This window comes from Nicotiana sylvestris, chromosome 7, assembly GCF_000393655.2.
Source record: "Nicotiana sylvestris chromosome 7, ASM39365v2, whole genome shotgun sequence".
Classification (NCBI taxonomy): Eukaryota; Viridiplantae; Streptophyta; class Magnoliopsida; order Solanales; family Solanaceae; genus Nicotiana; species Nicotiana sylvestris.
In genome coordinates this window covers 32,392,060-32,411,459 of record NC_091063.1, presented here as the reverse complement: position 1 = coordinate 32,411,459, position 19,400 = coordinate 32,392,060, and the positions used below count along the sequence as shown (strand labels likewise).

At 34.3% G+C, this 19,400-nt stretch overlaps 1 protein-coding gene across 1 annotated transcript; it reads left to right on the top strand.

Annotated features, from left to right (window-relative positions):
* Window positions 1-9,180: 9,180 nt before the first annotated feature.
* On the top strand, window positions 9,181-11,128 carry LOC138872942 (uncharacterized). The gene is made up of 3 exons (XM_070151365.1): window positions 9,181-9,290; window positions 10,600-10,848; window positions 10,942-11,128. The coding sequence occupies exons 1-3, from the start codon at window positions 9,181-9,183 to the stop codon at window positions 11,126-11,128; spliced, it is 546 nt and encodes a 181-aa protein (XP_070007466.1).
* The last annotated feature ends 8,272 nt before the right edge of the window (window positions 11,129-19,400 follow it).

The following is a 19,400-nucleotide window of genomic DNA, read 5'->3' as shown; positions in this document are numbered from 1 at the left end:
TAGGCATTCCCGAGTTCCGTGGTTCTAGCACGGTCGCTCAACTGTTATATTTGGCTTGATTATTTTGATTTATTAAATACATTTTTATTGCATGATTTTATTGTTACCGCTTCTATTTAAATTGTTTATAATTAAAGACCCTTCTTCGAATCGAATCACGCGTACGTGTATTCGTTTTATATATTAATATTTTTTAACGTGAAAATCGTGTCACGCGTACGTATACACAATATAATAATTATTATTTATTTTTTTTCGAAATAAAAAAAAGACTTAAGTTCGAAATTGTGCTAAAAATAAAATTAAGAACGTTCGTCGCTCTTGTATAATTAAATATTGAACCGCACATCTCGAGTTATATGAAATTAATATTGATATTCTCCGAAGAGCCCCCTTTTTATTAAATGTTCGTTCGAAGTTGCGCGAACGCATAATCCGAATTGCTTTTAGAAATATAATCAGGTTACGCGAACGCATCCCTAATCACGCAAAATATTCTTAATAGTAGTATAGATTTTCCATAAATTGTTGAATGTTATCCATCTATTTTTAAATGTAAGAATCATGGAGAATTACCGATTGGGATGCCACCAAATTTCTTGACAAAGAATTCAAAATTTATTAGGCGTTGCTACAAGTCTTATTTTTACGCGTATGAATTATATACCTCAAAACTATTCAAATTTTAAAGAATTAATGATATGAAAAAGAAACAAACAACATGTAACTAAAAATACTACCATTTTTATCGTGGATACAACATTAACATATCCAAAAATCGAATCGCATATAAAACTGGAAAAAGAATTAATTTGATAAACAAATTAATAGTTTCTGAAGAATTTTTATTGTTATATTTGGAGCAAACGCTATTTACACATTTTTTGACTTAAAAAGTTACAATCTATAAATCTCATCCTTCTTTTACACCACTTGTTTTTAGTCCGAGGTTATAATTGTTTGGTTAATTTTGCTTACGAAGATTGGGTTTGAGATAAATAAACCAATTCTTATATTCTGCCTATGCGAATATTTGCAAACACTAACTCTATATTTTGTAAAAAATCATTGACATTATTTCATATATTAAAAGAAATGAGTTGATCGCGTTCCTAAAATAACTAAGCCATTTGTTATTAAGAAAGAGAATTAATCTACCAATTGATTTAATACTATATTAACCAACTAAAACAAAACTGAAACTTAAACTAATAAAATTTAAATGAGTAGAAAACATCCTTATAATCAAACTTCATTTACTTGCCATGTTGAAGCTTTTCATGACATGAATTTTCAGATATGTACCTGATATTGGAAGCAAAAGAAAATGATGATGAGAATCAGCAGCAATAATAACAGTACAATAGCAACAACTGCCCAGCAACAGTAACAACCCAGTAACAGACCGGTGGAGTAGTAATCCCAAAAACAAAAGCTTTAAGCTTTAAATGTAACAACAACCATTAATACTAATTTCAAACAAAGAAAGAAAGCAGTAGATTTTTTTTAGCTTTTATTTTTATTTTGAAAGCTTAAATATTTTTCGGAATTTTTCTCTCTTCTATTCTCTATCCGTTTTTTTCTCTCTATCTGTATTCTTGTTATCCTCATTTGTCTTCAAGACTTCCCATATATATAATCCCATCCCATAAATCTTTTAATCAATTAAATCAATACTTTTTCTCTACCCAACCCATTATCTTTCCACTCATCCCCATTACATTAAATAAACATATCACACCACCCCATTATATTTTGTCCCCCATGCTTTAATTAAAATAATGCAAGATTCCCCTTTAATTTAAATCTTGTCCCCCCTTTATATTAAATAATCATATCACAACCCACCCCATTTCATTTTGTCCCTCATGCTTCAAATAAACAATTTCAAAATGTACAATTCCTAAACTACCCCTTCCGACCTTACTGAAATTACCAAACTACCCCTGAACGTATTACAAATTTACCAAACTACCCATCAGCTATAACACATCAATTAATCAAACTTAACCAAAATATAGACAATATGATCAATTTCTAACAATGTTCAAACAACAATATGAACATGGATGAACATCATAACAACAATATCACATGAACACGATTTTAACAACATTTCAACAACAAATCACATGAACACGAATTGAACAACAAAGAACAACTAAAATTTGATTGAACAATATTTTAGCAACAAACAATCCTATTTTCGGATTCAACAACAACAACAATCAAAGTATGAAGATTTCTAAATTCAATCATATTGAACTTAAAATCAACTCTAACAACATTACAACAAACAATTCTTATATTAAACTTAAAACAAGATTATGAGAACAATTCAAGCAATAATCATAAATGGTAAACAAGAAATCAAACTATACAAAATTCGGATTCAAGATCATCCAAACAAAGTATGAACATGAATGAATCTATTTTAAGACAACAAACATGACGAATTAAACGATTAAAACAATATATTCCTTTAATACAACTAAATTCTTTAAACAAATAACAAGATCGACGAAGAAACAATTATGAACTTAAACTTGAACTTAACAATATTAACAATTTCTAACTATACATAAACACATGAAACAAATTGAAGAAATAGTTGATTAAATTTCAATTTGAATCTAACAAACATCAAACTAACAAATATTCACTTAAACAATAATACAAAACATGACATGAATATGAAAACAACTAATTAAACTTCCATTTTAAAATCTGAAAATTAATTTAACAAATAACACATGAACATGAACTAAAAATTAATTCAAACGATAAACAAAACAAACAAGAATCAAATACTTATCGGCTTTTACTTCGAAAAATATAAAAACGAAATAGACTCAAAACCAAACTAACCGGTTTAAAACAACTATGAAGCACGAAGAAGATGAAGGAACAGCAGAAATGGCAACGTGCGCAGCAATCTAGCTGTGTCCATGGCAATGAAAGAACCGAAACATGGCCATGGAAGTCGTTGAAACAGTAGACAAGGCAGTAACGGACGGGCTGGCAGCGTTGCGGCAACGGAGGAGCTTTGTCAACGTACTTTGGTGAAGCAGTAGCAGTTGATCGATGCCGAACAGCAGCAGCATCGGAGGCCATGGCAGCAGCAGTCGCGAGGCAGCTGGAAGGAGGGAGGGAAACCGCAGCGATGGGGTTCCTCCTTCGTTGGTCGAGGGTTTTTTCCGGCGTGACTGGGGTTACCTCGGGTGGAAGACGAGGCTGGTTATTCGACGAAGAGGATGAAAAGGACTGTGAGGAAGCAGCCATGAACGAGCTTGAGCTTGGGGTCATTCATGGCGCGATGAAGAAAGCTTGGGGTCGTTCATGGTGCGATGGTGGAGTTGTTGGTGTTCAAAAGAAGAAGAAGCAGCCATGGGACTGCTCGTTCATGGTGCGATGAAGAAGATGAGGACGAGGCTGCCATGGGAGCTTGAGGGGGAAGCCATGGATGAGCTTTGGAGAAATTTGGAGAAGAAGAAGATAGGGGAGGGGGTGGCGGATTGTTTAGAATTTTTTTTAGGGTTTTTTGTCTTCTTGTTTTGTTTTGTTTTTGTAAAATGTAAGACAAAAGGGTTTGGGTCTTTTGGGTTATGGACTGGGTCGACCCAGTTCGAAATGGACTGGGTCGTAGGGAAGATTGGGCCATTTTTTGGGCCTATGGCTTGAAATCGAAGAAGAGGCCCAATTCCGACTTTCTTTATATTTTCGCTCTTTTTTCTTCTTTTATTTTTTCTAAAACTAAATTATAAAAATACTTAAACTATTATTAAGAACTAAATTAAGTTATAAAAGCGCAAATTAACTCCCAATAACAATTAACGCACAATTAAGTATTAATTAAGCATAAAATTGTATATTTGGACATTAAATGCTAAAAATGCAAACGATGCCTATTTTTGTAAATTTTTTATTTTTGTAAAACAAATTTAATTATTATCAATTGTAGAATTAAATCCTATATGCAAAATGCGACATATTTTTGTATTTTTTATTAATTTAGCAAATAAACATGCACAGATAAATACAAATAATTATTCAAAAATATCACAAAAACACTCAAAATTGCACATCAAGAAAAATCATTTTATTTTGCATTTTTTGGGAGTATTTCTCATATTGGGCAAAAATCACGTGCTTACACCCGCGGTACGTAAAATATCTTGGATAATTTTATTAAATATCATTCCAAGGCAAAAGTATTCTTGTAGAATGCTTTCTACTACAACCACATTAATATGTTATGGTTAGTTATCGAGTTCCCCGAAGGATATAATAACTCATGTATCTTTCCCTGAAGGATGTAATGACTATGTGGTTAATACTTTGATATAAAATATTCAGATGTTAATGGCGTTTCTCCCTGAAGGAGATATTTGTCACAAAGTTGGTGGTAAAAATACTGAAATTCTTAATTTCTTACATTCATAAATTTAGAATTGTCTTTATAATGTTCATTTGATTATGATTTTCTCTCATGATACCAGAAGTATCTGAGTAATATTTGATAGTACAAAATATATCAACAACTCCTGAAGAGCTAGCTGTTTGTCTAGAAGACATATGATACCAGTAGTGTACGATAAATATTAGATTGTGAATAATGATGATGGCTACCATATTGAAACTACAAATGATTGAAAGATTGAAAATTGTTATGTTTCCACAACCATAGGGGGTAAAATAATATGTATGTGAGAAGTAACCCGCCTTATTCTTCATTTTGTACTATAACATGTATCACAGTAAATCAGAAGTTTACTAATACAAAAGCAGCTACAGTAAATCAGAAATTTACTTATACAAAAGTAGCCACTGTAAATAAGAAGTTTACTAATGCAAAAGTTTATGCAATAGTAAACCAGAAGTTTGCTAAGAGATAACACATGCCACGATAAACTTGAAGTTTTCATTTGCCTTTTTTAAATGAGCTATTTGAGAATTCAGATAAGCATATATTGAAGAACTAGAAGATTCTTAAAGAATTCTTGTGTTGCTTGTTCTCATAATAAATTGATTATACCAGCTAAAGTTGGGACTAAGACCCCTGATTATGAAATATATAAAAGGTGAATATGGGCTTATTCACCTATCATGTGAACCACTTATAGATGCATATATAAGATAGTTCATCTTGATGATGCTGGTTTATATCCAAGTTGGTCTAGTATTGAATACCCCCTATTAATGGCTAAACTATTGCTTATGAGAACAAAGCTTCATGTGTTGGTCTAAGATTTTTTAAATTGTATGAAACAACACTTGTATGCATCAGACCAGCAATATATTGTGATGACCCAGCCGGTCGTCTTAAGAATTTACGCCCCGATCCTCCATTAACTGCTTTTTCCAAGTTTATTTCTGCTATTTTGATTTGCCGAGATGTTCGATTTTTAGTTTCGGAGAGTTTTGGGATACTTAGTCCCTAAATGAGAGCTTAAGTATTGGAAAGTTGACTGTAGTCGGAACAGTGTGAAGACGGCCTCAGAATGAAAATCCAATGGTTCTGTTAGCTCCGTTGGGTGATTTTGGGCTTAGGGGCGCGTTCGGATTGTGTTTTGGAGGTCCGTAGCTAATTTAGGCTTGAAATGCTGAAAGTTGAATCTTTGAAGTTTCCGGTTCGATAGTGAGATTTTGATCCGAGGGTCAGAATGAAATTCTGGAAGTTGGAGTAGCTCCATAGTGTTTAATGTGACGCGTGTGCAAACTTTCAGGTCATTCGGACGAGGTTTGATAGACTTTTCGATCGAAAGCGTATTTTTAGAGTTTTTGGAATTCTTAGGCTTGAATCCGTTGAAAAATAGGTGTTTTGATGCTGTTTTGAGCGTTCCGAAGGTTGGAACAAGTTTGAACGATGTTTTAAGATTGGTTGGCAGGGTTGGTTGAGGTCCCGGAGGCCTTGGGATGATTTCAGATGGTTGACGGAAGGATTTTGGAGTTTGAAGTTTGCAGCTTCAGCTGATATCCGTCATAACCGCACCTGCAGTTTGGGTTCCGCAGGTGCGGAGCCGCAGAAGCGGCGGATCAACCGCAGAAGCGAAATTGAGGAGTATCAGCAGGTTCCGCAGATGCGAGAGACTTACCGCAGAAGAGGTACCGCATCTACGAATGGGTAATCGCAAGTGCGGAATCTGGACTTTAAGTGAGAAGTCGTAGATGCGACCTTGGCTCCGCAGAAGCGGTCCCAGGACCGCAGATGTGAAAACAGCTGGGGCAGAAATATGAAATTTTAAGGGTTTAGTTTCATAAGTTGGAAATTTGAGTTGGAGCTCGGGAGAGGGAGATTTTGGGAAGAAATTGAAGAGGAGATCAGTGGGTAACAATTCTTTAACCCTTTCTAGTTATATTCCATCAATCTATAGTTAGTTTTATCATTTAATTTCTAATCGGAGATGAAAATTGGGGAAAAGTTAGAAGAAAGTTCTTAGACCTAAAAGTTAACTTTTGACTGGGAATTTGACCTTAGATTTGGATAATTTTGATATGCATGAACTCGTGAGAGTGTGAGGATTTTGAAAATATAAATTTTACCCGATTCCGAGACGTGGGCTCGAGGGTCATTTTGGTTATTTTACCTAATTTTGCGTATTAGCTTAGAATTTCTTTGTAAAATCAGTTACTTGAAGTGTTATTTACATTATGCAAATGAATTGAATAGATTTGGGCCATTTGGAGTCGATTACTTATGGCAAGAGCGTGGTTTGGGGTTGATTATTGAGTCAGTTCGAGGTAAGTGGCTTGCCTAACCTTGTGGGGGGGGGGGGACCTTCCCCTTAGGATTTGGTATATTTGGTAATTGAAATGCCTTGTACGTGAGGTAACGAGTGCGTACTTGTGCTAATTGTTGGAAATCCGGTTTTCTTTAAGTAATTACTAGTATGTTTCCTTTTCTGTTTTTATTACTTGCACTATTAAGCCTGTTGTTAGCTTAGGAAAGCATGTCTAAGTGACTTAATTGCTTTACTTGCTCAAACTGCCTTTCCTGAATACTGTGCAGTATGCTAGACTAGAATTACTTGTTCGCCTCAATATGAAATTGCCATTTCTGAATATTTTTCCTGTTGTTGTTGGGTATTTACATTTGGACTACGGATGTGGGATTCCGGTAGTTCCCCCCCTTGCTTGTTTATTTTTGGACTACGGATGTGGGATTCTGGTAGATCCCCCTACACAGTTATATGGAACTACGGGAATGTACCCGGTAGATTCCCCCAGTACTGGGTATTTACAATTGGGACTTCGGAACGGGATTCTGGTAGATCCCCGCGCACTATAAGTTGGACTATAGGACGGGATCCCAGGAGATCCATTGGATATGTACATATGGAACTACAAGACGGTATCCTAGGAGATCCCCGGTTGTTATTTTGGTGCTAAGTCGCATTTCTTTCCGTGTTTTGCCTTGTCTCTGTAATAGTTGTTGTTGCCCTTTTTATATCCTGTGTTACTTTTACCGCTGTATTTATTTATACTGTTCTGTTCTATACTGTCAAACTTTATATTTTATTTAACCTCAGTAGAGCCTTGACCTTCCTCGTCACTACCCGACCGAGGTTAGGCTTGACACTTACTGAGTACCGTTATGGTGTACTCATGCCCCTTCTACGCATGTTTTTCATGTGCAGATCCAGGTACTGCGACTCAGTCCTATCACCTTTGAGGTGAGGCGACTGCTCCAGCGACTTCGAGGTATATCTGCCGCGTCTGCAGACCGAGGAGTCCCTTTCTATTCTAACTTTTAAACATTTGCCCTTCTGTATTTCTTTTACTTGTTAGATATTTTGGAGTTAGAGTACTGTGTAATGATCCTTAGCTTATGATTCATGGGTTTCCGGGTCTTGAAAGTATGTATTTGTTTGAGAGTTAAATATTGTGTATGCCGAGCGTCACTTTTAAACACTGTTTTATCACTCTTCATTCTGTTTAATTTGTTTTATTCCGTGCTTTGGTTACCTTCCGCAATTTAGGCTTACCTAGTCGTAAAGGACTAGGTGCCGTCACGATGGTTCACGGAGGGCGAACCGGGGTCGTGACATATATGATAAGTCCTCCCCTTACAATTGGTTTAGGATCAGAAACCAAATATTTATACTATCTAATAACTTTTAATGTGTGGTATATAATTAATTTGTCTACCACAATGCACAAAGATAGGTTTACCAAAGAGGATTGAGGATATATGTTAGTTTTTCTAACATTTGGGATGGAATAAACAGCTGAAAATATGCTATATGAATCGAATTATCATTAATATGATCCTCACTTAAAAGATAATTCAAGTCAAATGCCAGAAGCATTTGCTGATCCAAAATTAAATATCATATTTCAGCTACAAATGCTCCTATTAAAACTAAAGCCCCTGAAGCATAAAGTTTATTGTAAAACTGATCGATTCCAAAGGTAACAATCCTTGAAAAATGATAGGAGCAAATGATCAAAATGATTATAATGAGGAGGAAATGAGCTCTAGAAGAGCACACGACATAACATTTCATGAAACTCCAGAAGAAGTTTAGGTACCTGAAAATAAAGAAAGTGATAAGATCTCAACAAGTTATGTTGCTTAGGAACCGAGACAAAATGATCGTCGATGATATATTTGATACAATATAGTGCACAATATTGTAAAAGATTGTGAGGATCGTACCTGTAGTCCAGACACCTAAAGATGTCATGCCATTTAAATGCAAGGCATAATCTATATGACTCATTTGATTAAGTCTATATGAAGATCCCTGAAGGATTTAAAATGCTTGAAGCATATAATTCAAAGTCTTGAGAAATGTATTCGATCAACTTATAAAGATCTTTGTGTGATTTAAAACAATCTGGAAGCGTGTGGTATAATCGCCTCAGTGAATATTTGCTGAAAGAAGATTACATAAATAATGTTATTTATCCATGTATTTTTATAAAGAAAATGTCATCAGAATTTGTTATACTTGATATTTATGTTGATGACATAAATAGTTGGAACTCCATAAGAGCTCCAAAAGGCCATTGAATATCTTAAGAAAGAATTTGAGATGAAAGATCTTGGAAAGATAAAACTTTGTCTTGGTCTGCAAATTGAACATTTAGCAGACGGGATCTTTATCCATCAATCTCCCTATACATAAAGGGCCTTAAAACACTTTTATATGGACAAAACGCACCCATTAAACACCAATGGGTGTTCGATCACTTGAAGTGAATAAGGATTCGTTCCGACCTCCAGAAGATGATGATAAACTCCTTGATCCTGAAGTACTCTATCTCAGTGCAATTGATGCACTTATGTATTTTCTAATGCTAACAAAGGTGGTGCAAATCGTATTGGTTATGCAGATGCATGTTACTTATCCGATCCCCATAAAGCTCGATCTCAAATCGGCAAATCTGTTCAAGTGACAATCCAGCAGATTTATTCACTAAATCTTTACCAACTTCAACTTTTGAGAAGATAGTATACAAGATTGGAATGCGGAGACTCAATTATTTAAAACAAGGTTTTCTTTAGGGGAGCAAAATACATGTTGTACTCTTTTTCTCTTACCAAGGTTTTTCTCACAGGATTTTCCTTATAAGGTTTTTAATGAGGCAACCAGCAATGCATATTACTAAATATGTGTACTCTTTTTCCTTCACTAAATATTTTTTCCACGGGGTTTTTCATAGTAAGATTTTAACGAGGCACATTATCTTTTAATTAACATCCAAGGGGGAGTGTTATAAATATATTATATTATAGATATTCATTTAGTACTCCGTGTAAATAAGCTTCCTAAAGAAGTTTATCTATATGGACTTCGCCGTAAATATGTTTATCTATTTAGTGCTCTATTAAAAATAAGCCTCCTGAAAAAGTTTATCAGTTCGGTACTCGGTTATGGATAAATATTACCTCAGGTAGAAGATTATCTATACCTAGTACAATAAGCTTATCCTTTCAATACTCTGTTATGGATAAACATTACTCTCAATAGAAGATTATCCATATCTGGTATAATAGTAGCTTACACGGCAACTTGTAGTAGCAGCTTACACAGTAGCTTGCAGTAGCAGCTTACACAACATCTTCCTTTCTTCTATAAATAGAAGAGATTTCAGTTCATTATGTACATCAGTTTGAAAAGTTGAATAATATATCAATCTCTCTCTCTCTACTTCTCTTCAGTTTATTTACTTTACAGTAATTATTTTATAACAAACTTTACTTTATTAGTAGTAGTTATTTCTACCTCAAACTCTCAAAGTTGAAGGAGAAAAAACTATCCCTTAATATTACGATCTCAATAATAATATCCTTATATAACAGTCATTTTGTTATAAATATAATTATATTTAAGACAAATGTCTATATTTTAGAAAGATCTTAGGGTTTGTTACTTGGTGGCTAGACCAATTTTTCCGTATAAATCGAAGGATTGTATTTAATTATATTTCATCTCAAAATCAATAAAATTCTATCTCTCTTTCTTTGCAATATTCTTCTTTATTGTTTCATTACACATTATCAGCACGAGACTCTACCGTCTCAAGAAGCTCTTTGAGAAGACTAAGGTATAATTTTTCTCCTCTTTCAATTATAACTGATATTATAAAAAGAAAGTTTGTTGCCCTTGAAATTTCGGGCAAGAACTATATGTCATTGGTGTTGGATGCTGAAATCCATTTAGATGCAATGGGTCTTGGAGACGCCATTAAAGATAAAAATAAAGCATCTACCCAAGACTGTGCTAAGGCTTTGATTTTCTTGCACCATCGCCTTGATGAATGGTTGAAAATAGAATATCTCACGGTCAAAGATCCATTTATTTTGTGTAATGTCTTAAAAGAAAGATATGACAACTTAAAGTTGGTCACACTTTCACGAGCGCGATATGATTGGGCTCATTTAAGGCTCTAAGACTTTAAATCTGTTTCTGAATACAATTCGGTGATGTGCAGAATTACTTCTAAATTGAAACTCTGTGGAGATAGTATCATTGACTATGATGTGCTTGAAAAAGTATTCACAACGCTTCATGCCTCTAATACGATCTTGCAACAGCAGTACAGAGAGAAAGGTTTCAAGAAGTACTCTGCGTTGATTTCTCTTTTCCTTGTGGCTGAACTTGCTCATGAGAAATTATGATAATCGACTCATTAGGTCTATACCATTGCCTAAAGTGGATGGGGTGTATTCTCATTATGCTAAGGGTGGAAAAGGTCGTGTCCCTCTTCGTGGCCATGGCCGTGGCCAGGGAAGAAATTTTTCTTGAGTTAATTATCCCCCAAAGAAAAATAATCATCAAAAGTGGAAAGGAAAAAATAAGAAGCCAAAGACAAAGTGTTTAGAAACTGAATATTATCGTTGTTGTGGAAAAGGGTATTGGATAAATATTTACCATACACCAAGACATTTGGTTGAGCTTTATCAAGCGACATCATCCACTTGGATGTGGCAGAGTTCTTTGAGCATCACGATGGAAAAATACACATAAACATCATGTAATCACAGTTCTTTACATGAGTAGTAGTCATTAGTATTATTTATTTTATGAATAGTGTTAGTTCGTTCTGATTAAATATAGTTCTAGTATTCGTTTTAAACAGTGTTTCATGACTCGAACTCAAAATTAAGGATGAAAAAAAAAACTAACTCGTCCCACTATTTGTAGTGCTTCAGTTAAAAGTTAAATCTATAACTCAATACTATAGTTGGCGTGAATTGTGCGAGAATTAGTTATCTCATATTGATAATTTAAGGTTTATACTTATAAAGATGTTTAGCTACTTCACTTTTCACGTTATGTTTTGATTTAAAAGTTCAAATTATTTTATATTTATTAAAAGAAAGAAACTTTCGTACAAAAAGAATGATATATTTATGGAAGTTTTAAATTGATTAAGTCATTGAGTATTTAAGGGATCCAATTTCCTCTGTGTTTTTTTTACTATGCAAGACAATTAAGGCATTTAATATAAAGCATAATTGTATTATTTTTAGCTATAAAATTATTTGTATCTTAATCAGAGTTTGCTCGAAATTGCATTAAAAAGTCATGGTTGAATCATTGATTTAACTTTGTTCATTTTCCTTTTTCTGTGAAAATACTAATATTTATTCGTATATTTCTTTTGTATGTCAAACCATGAGAAGCAAATATGGATACCTCACAAAGCAAACTTGGATCAAAGTTTAATTGTAAAAGTATTTGTTTAATTGATTCATGTACGACACATAGAATATTCAAAGAAAAGAAATATTTCTCTCATTTAAGTATGTATAAGACAGATGTTACTACAATTTCTGGTAGTATTCATCTAATTGAAGACTCTGGAAGAGCTACTATAACTTTGCCTAAGGGAACAATACTTATCATAGATAATGCAATGTTTCCTCCAAGTCCAAGAGAAACTTGTTGAGTTTTAAAGATATCCGCCGAAATGGATATCATATTGAGACAATAGATGAGAATAACCTTGAATATCTCATCGTCACCAAAAATGCCACTTGCCAGAAAAGGGTCATTGAGAAGTTCCCATCTTTATCTTGTGGCCTGTATTGGACAAGAATTAGTGCAATTGAGGCACATTCTATCGTAAACCAAATGGTTACTGATTCCAATACTTTTGTACTTTGGCATGATCGATTGGGACATCCTGAATTAATTATGATGAGACGAATTATAGAAAAGTCAAATGGGCATCCATTAAAGAATTTAAAGATTCTTTTAAATAATAAATTTTCTTGCACTTCTTGTTATCAAGGCAAGTTAATTATTACACTATTACCAACAAAGATTAGGATTGAGTCCCCTGTAATTTTTAAACATACATAAGGGGATATTTGTGGACCTATTCACCCATCTAGTGAGTCATTTAAATATTTTATGGTCTTAATAGATGCATCTTTTAGATGGTCTCATGTGTGCCTATTGTCATTTTGCAACCAATACTTCGATTACGGGCACAATTTTTTGATAATCTAATTAAGTCTATTAGACTTGATAATGTTGTTGAGTTTTCATCCCAAGCATTTAATAATTATTACTTATCAATTGGGATAAAAGTGGAACATCCTATAACTCATGTTCACACTCAAAATAGTCCTGCAGAGCCTTTGATTAAACGTCTACAATTGATAGCAAGATCGTTACTCATGAAAACGAGGCTACCCACTTCTATTTGGGGTCATTCTATTTTGCATGCAGCAATGCTAGTTCGTCTCAGACCGACAAATCATCATAAATATTCTCCGGTGCAATTAGTTTTTGGTCATTAACCTAATATATCTCATTTAAGAATTTTTAGGTGCGCAGTATATGTGTATGTAGCCCCGCCATATCGCACCAAGATGGTCCCCAAAGAAGGTTAGGAAAATATGTTGGATTTGAATCGCCCTCTATTATTTGCTACCTCGAAACATTAACGGGAAATTTGTTCACTGCTCGATTTGTAGATTGTCAATTCGATGAGACATTTTCCCCAAAATTAGGGGGATAAAATGGTGAAATCAAACGAGAAATTTTGTGAAAAAATTCACCATTGTCTCATCTTGATCCACGTGCCTCTATTTGTTAAAAGTGGTGCAAAAGATTATTCATTTAAAGAGAATAACAAATCAAATGCCAGGTGCATTTACGGATCCGAAAAGGATAACAAAATCACATATCCCTGTAGAGAATGTTCCAATCCGTATTGATGTCCTTGTTGGACAATCTTCTAGTGTCCTAGCTAATGAGTCAAAAACACGCCTAAAGCGTGGTAGACCATTGGATTCTAAGGATCGAAATCCTAGAAAAAGAAAAATAAATTATCAAGATGACACTACGAAAGAGTCTCATGAAGAAATCCACGATTTAACCAATCCTAAGATTCATGAGCAAATCACTGAGCCTGAGACTCAAGAAAATAAGGAACTATCAACAAACACAATCGATATTGAGCGAATTTGAATCGATTGGATATAGTGATGGATTACGTATTTGTTATAATGTTGCATCGAGCATTATGCAAGAGAGTGTGGATCTTGAACCTTAATCTGTTGGAGAATGTCGACAAAGACGTGATTGGCCAAAATGGGAGTTGGATTTACTTGCAAAACGTGAAGTTTTTGGGCATGAAGTCCAAACACCTAATGGTGTTAAGCATGTCGGCTATAAATGAGTCTTTGTACATAAGAGAAATGAGAAAAATGGAGTACAAAGATATAAGGCACACCTTGTTGCACAAAAATTTTCACAAAGGCCTGGTGTCGATTATGAAGAGACATATTCACCTGTTAGGGATACAATAACATTTCGTTATCTCACTAGTTTTGTTGTACATAAAAAGCTTGACATGCATTTAATGGATGTGGTTACAACCTACCTTTATTGCTCACTTGATAATGAGATATACATGAAAATTTCTGAGGGAGTTAAAATGCCTGACGCACATAATTTAAAGTCCCGAGAAATATTTTCAATCAAATTGCAAAGATCTTTGTATGGTTTAAAGCAATCAGAACGAAAGTAGTATAACCATCTTAGTAAGTATTTATTAAAAGAAGGTTATATAAATTATGTCATTTGTCCATGTATTTTTATAAAGAAAATAACATAAAAATTTGTTATACTTGCTGTATATATCAATGATGTGAACCTTATTGGAACTCCTCTAGAACTCCAAATGGAAATTGATTATTGAAAGAAGGAATTTGAGATGAAAGATCTCGAAAAGACAAAATTATATCTCGGTTTGCAAATTGAACATTTGGCAAACGATATTTTGTTCATTAATCTGCCTACACAGAAAATGTATTGAAACGGTTTTACATGGATGGAGCACATCCATTAAGTACTCCGATGGTTGTTCGATTACTTGATGCGAATAAGAATCTGTTCCGACCTCAAGAAAAGAATGAAGATCTACTTGGTCCTGAAGTACCATATCTTAGTGCAATTGGTGCACTAATGTATCTTGCTAATACAACAAGGCCTGACATAACTTTTTCAGTTAATGTCTTAGCAAGATATAGCTCTGCTCCTACAAGGAGACATTGAAATGGAATCAAACACATATTGCGGTATCTAATATGTTCTTATTTTATGGCAATAATTACAGTCCCGATCTTGTTGGTTATGCAGATGTTGAGTATTTATCTGACTCATACAATACTCGATCTCAAACAAGTTATGTGTTTGCATGTGGAGGCACTTCCATAACTTGGCAATTGACTAAGCAATCAATCATGGCTACTTCATCTAATCATGCTGAGATAATTGCTATTCATGAAGCAAGTCGAGAAAGTGCGTGGTTGAGATCTATAATACATCTTATTCGAGACAAATGTGATTTTAAGTGTGGCAAACTGCCCATGATTTTGTATGAAGACAACGCAACATGCATAGCCAATTGAAGAGAGGACTCATAAAAGGAGATAGGACAAAACACATTTCACCAAAATTATTTTTCACACATGATCTTCAAAAGAATGGTGATATTAATGTGCAGCAGATTCTTTCAAGTGATAATATGGCGATTTGTTCACCAAATCTCTACCGATGTCAACCTTCAAGAAGCTAGCGTACAAGATTGGGATGCGAAGGCTCAAAGATGTGAATTGATGCCCTCGTTAGGGGGAGTGAGTATGCGATGTACTCTTTTTCCCTTACAAGGTTTTATCCCACTGAGTTTTCCTTGCTAGGTTTTTAACGAGGTAACCGAAAGGTGTATTTCCAAACATGTGAACTCTTTTTCCTTCTCTAGAATTTTTTTCGCTGGATTTTATTTTAGTTAAGGTTGTAACGAGGCACATTATCTGTTGAATAGACATTCAAGGGGGAGTGTTATAAATAGAATTATATTTAAGGTGAATGTCTATATTTTAGAGAGATCTTAGGGCTTGTTACTGGTTGTATTCCATTGTAATTCATCTCAAAATCAATAGAATTCTCTCTCTTTCTTTACAATATTCTTCTTTATTGTTTCATTATACATTTATTATAAAAGTTAAGTTTTTTTCACAATCGATTTTTATATTATATTATAATACGTGTCCTCTATAATAACACTTCACTATAGCATCCAAAAAATATTAAAACAAATAAGACTGTTACGGAGAGATTTGATCGTACTATATGACAGGAAACCCTTTATAATGATGCATTGGAAGTATATATTAGAAAATTTTCCGATTGTAATGAAAATCACGACGTACCACAGAGTGCCACTAGATGCACAGCTTTTATAGTGATGCACGTTAATTTATGTAAATAATTATCATGATTTTTTGCACTAATAAAACAATCACGATTGAACTTGAACTTCTTAGGGATGATACATTTAGAACCTTTTCCCACAAAAAACAAGTCATCTAATAACACATGAATATATATTTATCTATATCATAAAAAAATTAAGATTCCCCTTTCTTAATTCATAGTTAACTTTCTTTTTTTAAAACCTTTTTAGGGTGGAATAAACTCGTAAAAAGAGAAAAACGAAAAAATAAAAAAGTAATATTTAATAGAATGAAACCTTATACCTAAATAAGGACAAATGTAAAATTTGTAATTACTAGAGTTTGTAATTTGAATCCAAAGTTGAACTTATAATTTGCTTGTCAAAGGAGGGAAGATGGAGTTGAATCTGGAAACATCAATCTTTAATCAACTTCTGCAAAATTATATTCCAATAAGGTTATATCCCCGAGGAGGTAAACACCACTTACGTCTGCTTGATTTCAAAAGTCAAGAGCCCCTCCTCTATGGCTCAATTTAGATCCATTAGTTTATGCAACACCGTACAAAATCATAACCAAAATAATCATTAATCGTATCAAACATTTTCTTCAACAATTAATCAGCCATACTCAATCTGCTTTCCAAAGAAATAAAAGGCTAATAGATAATGTCATTATTGTGCAAGAATTACACACTCATTTTCGACACTCAAAATCAAAGAGCTCCAACATGCTTCTAAAAATGAAAATAGAAAAAGCTTTTGATAGAATGAAATGGAGCTTCATAAGAAGATCTTTAACATTCTTTAATTTCCCTCCTCAATTAATATCTCTCATATGTCACGTGTGTCAACAACTTCCACTTCTATACTTTTCAATGGCTCACCAACTAATTTCTTCACCCCCTCACGTGGTATTAGGCAAGGTGATCCACTCTTCCCTTATCTCTTTATTTTATGTATAAAAATATTGTCTAGACAAATAGATATAGTTGTTGACTACACAATTTGGAAGCCTATTTCATTAAATACTAATGGACCCCATATTTTCCACCTATTTTTTGCCGACGATATTATCTTGGCATCCACAATAACCACAACTAGTTGTCATAAAATTATAGACATTCTCAACCATTTTACTGAACATTCAGAGCAAAAAATAAACTTTGAAAAATCAAAAAAAATCTTCTCTAAATATTGCCATGTAGCTGACAAAATTTTTATCTTGTCATGTTTTAACATGCTGGAAGGGCCTTCATTTGGAAAATATCTGAGGTTCCCTCTTTTTACCTCTCGACCAATAAAAATGGACTACCAATTCATATTAGATAATTTCAAAAATAGGATAGCGGGTTAGAAAATAAACCATCTTTCAATGGTTGGTCGTACTACATTAGTCAAAGTCACTCTCAATACCATTTCCAATCATGTAATGCAAGTTATATCCCTACCTACTAATATCAGTAATAGACTAGAAAGCTACCAATTTTTTTTTTGGGGCTCTACCTCACAAAAAAGGAAGCTACACCTCTTAAATTGGAAAACAGTTACTTCCTCTGAGGAAAATGGAGGATTGGGTATACAAAAACTAAGACAAAAAAATGAAGCATTACTAGCAAGTATGGCTTGGAGGTTATTTCATCAACCTTCCACACGTTGGGCCTCTTTATTAATCTCTAAATACCTTACTAACACTAGACCAATAAGCACCGGGAGCATGACTGGCAAATATGCCAAATAGGACTAAAATGGCAAGTTACACGGGGTACTCATGTTAAAATTTGGATGGATAATTGAATTGCTCTGAACAAGACCATTCGTAGCCTCATCCATGGCCCGTTAAATAATAAAGAACACACTCTTAGAGTAGCCAATGTACTCCAACTTAACACTGGCCCAAGACAACTAATATCCTTCCAATTATCAGAACAGATAATTCATCAAATTAATAACACTTACATTATTAATTATGACACTACTCAAGACCATATAATATGGGAATTAACACAAATGGATCAATTTACTGTCAACTCCTGTTATACAGAACTCACTAAACCTCCTAACGGTACTAATAATCATGGGTGGATTTGGCAATTACAAGTGACTCCAAAAATAAAACACTTCCTATGGCTCACAAGTCATAATTGACTTCCTACCAAAGATTATCTACATAAATTAAGAATTACTCAATCCAATATGTGCCCGCATTATCCCATGGAAAAAGAGACTATTGTGCACATCTTATTAAAATGTGTCCATGCAACACATTGCTGGCAAAAACTTAAACTACAATCTCTTATATGATCAATCACCACACACGACACTCCTTACCATAACTGGCTTAGATACCTCATTCATCGAAAGGGTAAGTTCCACATACTCAACATTCCTCTAAAACACCTCATTCCTTTTGCACTATGGCATTTGCGGAATACTCGAAACAAAAACTGCTTTGAATACAGTGGGACTCTCCCATCACCAATTCACAAGCAGGCTTTAGGGGCTCTTTCAAAACCACAAAGGTGATTGGATTACGGGCTATGCGGGAAGCTATCAAGCAAATAATGTCATAGATATAGAATTAATGGCATTACTATGAGGTTTACAATTAGCAGTCCATCACAACCTAATTCCTTTGGAAATCCAGATGGATGCCCAACAGAGAATATCCATGCTCAATAAACACACTGTCCAATACTCATCCTTGTTAAATGATTGCAGGTTCCTGATCCGCCAACTGCCTAATCCACCAGTCATCCATATTTATATGGAGCAAAATATGGTAACAGATAGACTGACACTTTTTGGACTATAAGTGTCGGACAGTAACATCACCTTTTTGGTAGACCCTCCACCATTCATCAGCAACCTCCTCACGCAAGACCAACGGGGCCATGCAACACAAAGAAAGAAACATATAGCACATGAGGCCTCATATGATCAATCACCCACTTTTTGTAATCTGTGGGACATGTCATCTACGAGCAGTCCCAAACAGACCCTCCTCATACCCCGCCCCCACTAGTAGTACTAGTATCAATAGTTATAGTGCAGCTAAGCACAATAGTGCAAGTAGTTTTAACTCGGTAACTTTTTGTAATACTGCCCGTGAACAGCAGCTCCCTGTGACACCTTTTTCCCTATTTTATACGGCAGTGTATAGAATTTAAGCTACTTTTCCACTTCAAAATGATTGG

What these genes read in the sequence shown, in the direction of transcription:
- LOC138872942 (XM_070151365.1), top strand. Translation starts at nt 9,181, where the DNA reads ATGGGTGTTCGATCACTTGAAGTGAATAAGGATTCGTTCCGACCTCCA. An exon ending in AGTGCAATTGATGCACTTAT is followed by an intron (nt 9,291 to 10,599) that starts GTATTTTCTAAT and finishes TATTATAAAAAG; the next exon opens with AAAGTTTGTTGCCCTTGAAA. An exon ending in GAAAGATATGACAACTTAAA is followed by an intron (nt 10,849 to 10,941) that starts GTTGGTCACACT and finishes GGTGATGTGCAG; the next exon opens with AATTACTTCTAAATTGAAAC.